This window comes from Limulus polyphemus, unplaced genomic scaffold, assembly GCF_000517525.1.
Source record: "Limulus polyphemus unplaced genomic scaffold, Limulus_polyphemus-2.1.2 Scaffold11, whole genome shotgun sequence".
Taxonomy (NCBI): Eukaryota; Metazoa; Arthropoda; class Merostomata; order Xiphosura; family Limulidae; genus Limulus; species Limulus polyphemus.
In genome coordinates, this window is record NW_013665621.1 from 756,786 (window position 1) to 764,502 (window position 7,717).

Consider the following 7,717-nt stretch of genomic DNA (forward strand, 5'->3'; position numbering starts at 1 on the left):
CTGGCCATGCGGGGCCTCTTCCGATAAGGAACGGTATAAAAAGAAGCCAGTAATTTGAGGGCTAAGATATATCATATACATAAGTTTTTATAAATATGATAAAAGTAAGATCAGATAAAGAAACTGCATTTGAGTATTTGTCACTGAAATACTTGGACACACAAATATAATGACAGATTTCTGGCCAAATTGGAAGTTTGTATACAGCTAAAAATATAAGTAACCCAATTGGTGTGTTACAAGATACGTTAGTTGCAGCTCGCATGATCGATAAGACAATCAGATGTCTACATTAGATCACGAGCTGGTACTAAGTAAATCACAAAAAATATAGGAGAAAGATCGTTTCCGACTTTCAGTCAGAATTATTTATTTGTATTTCTTTCGGCTGAAATTTGTAGGTGGCGATTTTGCACCGAAATGGGTGACATTAAACATTTCTAGCATCTTTCCTTTTCACAGCTTGTTCCTCCGGTAGATAAAGAGTAATCTTACAACTTTCCAACACCAAAGTTCGGGGTTCGATTCCCCGCGGTAAAAGAGTCCAGATAACTCGTCTTGTGGCTTTACACTAAAAACAACCATAACTCTTTACATGCATATCTCGTTTCTATTCAAGTTATATTTTTCTCCAGCCATTTTATGAGGTTTTTTTTTATGATGATTTTGCTCAAAAGTACTTAATAGTTTTAATCTCTATTTTCCTTTATGTTATAATTAAACGATTTGAGATCATGGACAGTAATCAGCTGTATACATTTCAAAGTTTAATACCGAGTAAGAGTACTGTGGCCTCCCGGGGGATCAGCGGTAAGCTTAAGGTCTTATGACGCTAAAATCCCGAGTTCGATCCCTATGGTGGGTATAGCCCAAATAACCAATTAAGCAGCTTTGCGCTTAATCAAAAAACAAAAGAACTGTGTTAAGTTCGTCCCACTAAATCTCTTGGTTTATGGTTTACCATAGATCAACTGATCTTTATCCACTTCAGTGTCAGTTCTATGGGTGTTTTCTTCACTGCTTAGAATTATCATTTAGATGACAGTTTGTTTGTAGTTAAGCACAAAGCTACACAAATGGCTATCTGTGCTCTGCCCATCACGGGTATCGAAACCCGGTTTCTAGCGTTGTGAGTCCGCAGACATGCCGCTGTGCCACTGGGGGGGGGGGGCATTTACATGAACTGTTCAAGATTTGTTATTTGTTTAGCAATTATAGGGGGTTGGGTAACAGATCTATTCCTTGTTACTTCTAGTTGTAGCGTTATATAAAATAAATATTAAGTTATGTGAACATTCAAAGCAGCCTATGTATCTAAATTTTCACGCGTATACTTTGTCGATCACTAACCTTGAAAAGAATTCCGTCCCCAACATGCTCCAAGAGATCATTAACCAGCTTTCCGATATCCATGCGAACGACACCGTTTTGATTTTGTTTTGAGTCAAGACCCAACTCATGGAGTGTGTGGTGGAGTAAGTCTTTCATAGATTCCGTCAACTTTCCGGTCAAACTTTCAAGGTGGTTCTTTAAATCTGGGACAAACTAAAGAGATAAATTAGTAAACGTGAATTAAAAAAGAAAGATAGAAAAAAAAAAAAAGTTCGAATGTCATTTTCACTAAACTGATATTAGATGAAGAGTATATGTATTCTATTTAGCATTCTGATGCAGTATTTTCCATGAAATTAATAATGAGTGTTAAAGTACTTGAACACATGAGTTAAAAGGCGAAGTCAGCGACCTCAAGGTTCAAGTCGAAAACTCCCTAATTTAGAACTGTTAAACAAAGAGAGAGGGCAATCAGTCAGTAGCACTCGCCGCCTACATGTCTACCATTAACGGAATAAGAGAATTGAGTGCTACTTTTACAACGCATCCATAGATGAAAGAGCGGAGCTTGTTCAGTGGTATACTGAAGACTCGAACCTTGGATCTTAAGATCCGACCACCACTATAACACGCTTCCGGCCTCACTGTTAACGTTCATTAAAAAGTTAAAAATTCTCCACTCTACATTATTTTCTTATCCAGTTATAATTGATATTCTGTTGATCAAACTGATTATTTAATATAAGTTCTTAGACGTTAATTCTCAAAACGCTTTAGGTACTTAAGCTAAACTAATTTATTGTTATAGAAAATGTACCGATAAAGTATCGGATTCAGTACATTAATACATTAACTTGTTCTGCTTAAAGTATCGGATTCAGTATATTAATACATCAACTTGTTCTGCTTAAAATATTGGATTCAGTATATTAATACATCAACTTGTTCTGCTTAAAGTATTGGATTAAGTATATTAATACATCAGGTTGTTCTGCTTAAATTATTAGATTCAGTATATTAATACATCAGCTTGTTCTGCTTAAATTATTAGATTTAGTATATTAATACATCAACCTGTTCTGCTTAAAGTATTGGATTCAGTGTATTAATACATCAACTTGTTCTGCTTAAAGTATTGGATTCAGTACATTAATACATCAACTTGTTCTGCTTAAAGTATTGGATTCAATATATTAATACACCAACTTGTTCTGCTTAAAGTATTGGATTCAGTATATTAATACACCAACTTGTTCTGCTTAAAGTACTGGATTCAGTATATTAATACATCAACTTGTTCTGCTTAAAGTATTGGATTCAGTATATTAATACATCAACTTGTTCTGCTTAAAGTATTGGATTCAGTATATTAATACATCAGCTTGTTCTGCTTAAATTATTAGATTCAGTATATTAATACATCAACTTGTTCTGCTTAAAGTATCGGATTCAGTATATTAATACATCAACTTGTTCTGCTTAAAGTATCGGATTCAGTGTATTAATACATCAACTTGTTCTGCTTAAAGTATCGGATTCAATATATTAATACATCAACTTGTTCTGCTTAAAGTATCGGATTCAGTGTATTAATACATCAACTTGTTCTGCTTAAAGTATTGGATTCAGTATATTAATACATCAACTTGTTCTGCTTAAAGTATTGGATTCAGTATATTAATACATCAACTTGTTCTGCTTAAAGTATTGGATTCAGTATATTAATACATCAACTTGTTCTGCTATATTACATTTTTCAGGTCCGTCACCACTTTGTGAGCCTTGTCAGCGATGCTAAGGATCCTCATAATCGTTCCCAACTTGGTACCATCTGTTAGCTTGGTGAGACCATCAAGAAGATTAAATCCGTAACCCTTGGGATCTAGTGAAAATACAAGTATGATAAACGTATGCAGGTAACTTATCATATATATATATATGTATATTTATATATTTATGTAAAACTAACTACCAATAGGCATTTCAGTGTCGACTTTATATGTCAAAATTCTATTTTGTGAAATAAAGACATACTTAGAACAAAAAAGAGAAGTACTCCTTGTAAATCCCAAAAACAACAATAAAATTCTGAATTTGATATAAGTATTCATTATCAATGACACGTGAAAATAGATGTAGTGTACAGATAAGTTAATCACTTACAAAAGTGCCAAAGTAAAATATGCTGGGCAATAATGAATAATATTCAATGATAAACCTACTTTCATGCAAGTTAATACGAATGCAAATCTAAAAAGATGTGTTTGTTTTGTAATGAACTGAGCAAAAAGCTACACAATGGGCTATCTGGGGTTTCTAGCGTTGCAGATCCGTAGACATACCGCTGTGCCACTGGGGGGATGCAAAGTAGAAAACGAAACATTAACGTATTTGCCTTTGTGTTTTTCTTTACTCATTTAAAATATTAATATTTTTTGTTTCATAGTATTCATTATTTACGTAGTACGGTGTTGTAGTCAGTCTTATAAAAATAAATTTTGTGTCATTGTATTCATTATTTACGTAGTACGATGTTGTAGTCAGTCTTATAAAATAAATTTTGTGTCATTGTATTCATTAATTACGTAGTACGGTGTTGTTGTCAGTCTTATAAAAATAAATTTTGTTTCAATGTCATTTTATAGTTTGCTTCGATTTTGTATATATAGAAAAATAAAAGTTTATACTTCACATATTTAATACAATATTTAAAATCAAAATTTGTTCGAGACGATGATTTTAACTAAATATAATCGAGTTTAGATGTTTGTTGCACTTCGGACACTATGATAATTTAATTTAATACAAACCCTCAAAAAATGAAATTTATATGCTAATTTTATGCATTGCTATTCACATTCACGAGTGAAAATCATTTTTATATAATAGATATTATACTTAACTTTGGATATACCTAAAAAATTAATATCTCATAACATGTTACAGCGTGAAAAAAGAAAGAAATAGGAAGACTTATGATTGATTTCTAGTTATTGAGAGCCTTACCCTTATGCAAGAGTTGTTTGATTTCTTCAACAACTTCTTTGACATCTGCAATAAGTTCTTCGGCCACCTCGCGGATTTCTTCGTAAGCTTCAGGAACCTTCGTGCGAATTTCCTTGATTATGCTTTCGATCTTGTGGGCTACGTCAATTACCTAGACCAATCAGTGGATACTTTTATAGGGGATGGTTTAAGTACGTGTTAGAATGGAATAAACTAGACAATAACTACAGGTTAGGCTACCTTTTATTTAAATTAGTCTATAAACCTCCTTAATTAACTAGAAAATAATTACAGATTAGGCTACCTTTTATTTAAGTTAGTCAAGAAACCTCTTTAATTAACTAGAAAATAATTACAGATTAGCCACCTTTCATTTAAACTAGCCTACAAACCTCCTTAATTAGTTGATTTTACAGAACTGGAATTTTTTCAGTTTGAGTTTGTTTTTGTTTTTTATGGAACATAGTTTCAAAGATACAAGATATGTGAACTAACTTTATGTATTTTCCAGTTAAGTAGTTATGTCTTAAAATATTCTGACACTGTGATAGGTTGTGTATCTTACGTTCGAATATTGGTTTACAAAAAAGTAAGCATAATTATTGTCTTACAAAGTAACTAATTCCATTCACATGATAGAGGCTTTTTTTTTGGAACGAGAAGTCCCGAATACAAGTCATACATATATTTCAGACTTTAGTGTTGTTATAAAAAACGAGTAGGTTCAGTGATATTAGTAACATCATAAAAGTTTATTTCGTAGCTTGCCTTCATAATTGTCTCAAAGCCATCTCCTTTCATTAAATCCTCCAAGAGTTCCATTAGACCAAGGTCGCTTGAAAGAGCCGATTTTCTGCTCTGATGCAAAGCATCTGGAAATATTCATGCTTAAAATTACAGTAAATAATTAAAGGAAACTAAAGAGATAATATCATTAAGGGAAATAATAAAAATAACGAAGCAAATGGACTTAGAACAAATACATTCAATTCTCTTTCATTCTTGGAAGACAGTGAAATTGTAAAAAATATCAGTGGCTATTTTAAGGACAAACTATAGGTTAAAAAGTGTACCACATTGTAACAGGTTAAAATAAGTACTACATTGTAACAGGTTAAAAAGAGTACCACATTGTAACATGTTAAAAGGAGTACCACATTGTAACAGGCTAAAAAGTGTACCACTTTGTAACAGGTTAAAAAGAGTACCACATTGTAACAGGTTAAAAAGAGTACCACATTGTAACAGGTTAAAATGAGTACCACATTGTAACAGGTTAAAAGGAGTACTACATTGTAACAGGCTAAAAAGTGTACCACTTTGTAACAGGTTAAAAAGAGTACCACATTGTAACAGGCTAAAAAGAGTACCCCCATTGTAACAGGCTAAAAAGTGTACCACATTGTAACTTTCCCCAAAGCGTGCTGGGTATTATTTTACGTATTTATTAATTCGTTTATTGTCGATTTGCTTTTGGCATGCAAAAGTCGATTTTCGTGCATAGTGAAAACGTTATTAAGATCATAGATACTCTGTTATATTAGATGTTCCTGAGACTTTAATTAAAACTATATCTAATGATGGTAAAATCTACATTATATTGTAGCGTCCATCATTATACATAAAATGTGACGTACGTTTTTAGAACATAGTTTGTAATGGTAGTTCTGCGGCTCTCTGGCATTTACGTGCAAAAATGCAACTGCACTAAAAATTCAATTTTCAACTGCACATTGAACTTTTGGAACTGCATAAAATTCTCTGAGCTGCACTTCAAAATACCATCTGAGGAATACACAAATAAGAAATGAGAAAGAACTCACCATTAATAGGGGTGGCAGATACTCCTAGGAAAAGGAGAACACAGATGAAAACCGTCTTCATGTTGTTTTAATACAGGAGCGAGGCTAGAAATACAAACTATATTAGAATTTTTAAACTTCAATATGAAAAATATTAAAAAAGGAATATTTTACGCATTTTTAACTTTCTAAAAATCTAGGAATCCCACATTAATTATTCCGGTTTATAAAAATTCAGTCGTAGTTTGTAAAGGTTGCAAGTCAAACAAATGTAATTTGTAAAGGTTGCAAGTCAAACAATCGTAATTTGTAAAGGTTGCAAGTCAAACAAATGTAATATGTTTCAATACGTATAAGTATCCGCATGAATATTACAAGTGAAGTAAAGCAAAACATAAATTATGAATATAAATTTGGTGAACAAAGATTATTGATTTTCGATTAAATTTGTTTTATCAGCTGCATGTATGTAACAGACCCCAAATATATAAAATATAGTTTACTGTATACTTTATCAGTATCTTGACTTTCAGGCTGTAATAAAAATATCCGTATTCTTTAAATATAAATCCATATAAAAATGTATATTACGAACGTATTTCTTCCAAGAAGTTCACTAAATTTATATCGTTGCAATAACAGAATAAATAATTATTCTTGTCAGCCGAAACAAGTAACGTCTATTAGATGTAAAGCCTACCTTGCAGACGTTTAGAAAGGATAAGCATCCAGAGAATGAGCTAGGATATATACATCCAAATGTTCTGGAGCACCTGTGTTTTCCCAGAGAACCGGACACCGCTGAAATGAAACGTACCTGCTCTACAAGTGGCACGTTGATGCGATAAGCTTGCTCCTTACTTTATTTCTATCAGACTTCTGTTAAAAATCTACCTGCCAGGAAAGTTGCGTCATAACAAAGATAAAATTTCGAGAGAGCCAGAAAAACACATTTTTTTTTTTTACACATAAAATTTGTTCCCAAAAGCAGCCTGTATACATGTATTCGTAATACTTGCATACAGGCTGCTTTGAAAACAAATTTTGTGTGTACTTTTTTTTTACAAATATGTATCTGTACGTGCAGGTTATTTATAGTAGTTGAAATATGGATTATGAACTGTGTTTTCAAGCGCAATTTTTCCGTTCATCTCGCATAACTCTGGCCAAGTAGATAAGATCTGGTAACATATTGTTACTCAAAACTGACAGATTTCAAAGTTTGAAGGAATGTGTTTGAATTTAGTTAATATCAGATGACAAATATAAACGGAAAAGAAAGATATTCCATTTAAAATCTCGTTTCAGAAATGAGTGCATAACTTAAACCAAAGTTTTCAGCTTCTCACGATTGCAATGACTGAAAGCTTGACATAGACTACTGAGATTCAATAAAATTTGCACATCAAGTCCTTCTAAAAATAATTCTGGAAACAGAATCATTAATTTCCTTGAAAAAACATCATAGCTTATGTCAATAGGTCTAACAAAGAATTCACACGTTACGGGTTTAGAACTTCCTAGTGACACATACATCATATGTTTTTAAGTAGTAATATTATTTTATTCAATACTCA

The 7,717-nt window shown here is 32.3% G+C and overlaps 1 protein-coding gene across 1 annotated transcript in view; it reads right to left on the minus strand.

Annotated features, from left to right (window-relative positions):
* LOC106478509 overlaps positions 1-6,878 on the minus strand; it is an 11,020-nt gene extending 4,142 nt beyond the window's left edge. The window contains exons 1-6 of the mRNA XM_013939063.2: positions 6,841-6,878; positions 6,162-6,245; positions 5,107-5,210; positions 4,339-4,489; positions 3,084-3,214; positions 1,351-1,545 (exon numbers count right to left, since the gene is read on the minus strand). Coding sequence (XP_013794517.1) covers positions 1,351-1,545; positions 3,084-3,214; positions 4,339-4,489; positions 5,107-5,210; positions 6,162-6,222 — 642 coding nt within the window. The 5' untranslated portion in view covers positions 6,223-6,245; positions 6,841-6,878. The remainder of the gene's footprint in view (positions 1-1,350; positions 1,546-3,083; positions 3,215-4,338; positions 4,490-5,106; positions 5,211-6,161; positions 6,246-6,840) is intronic.
* Positions 6,879-7,717: the final 839 nt, after the last annotated feature.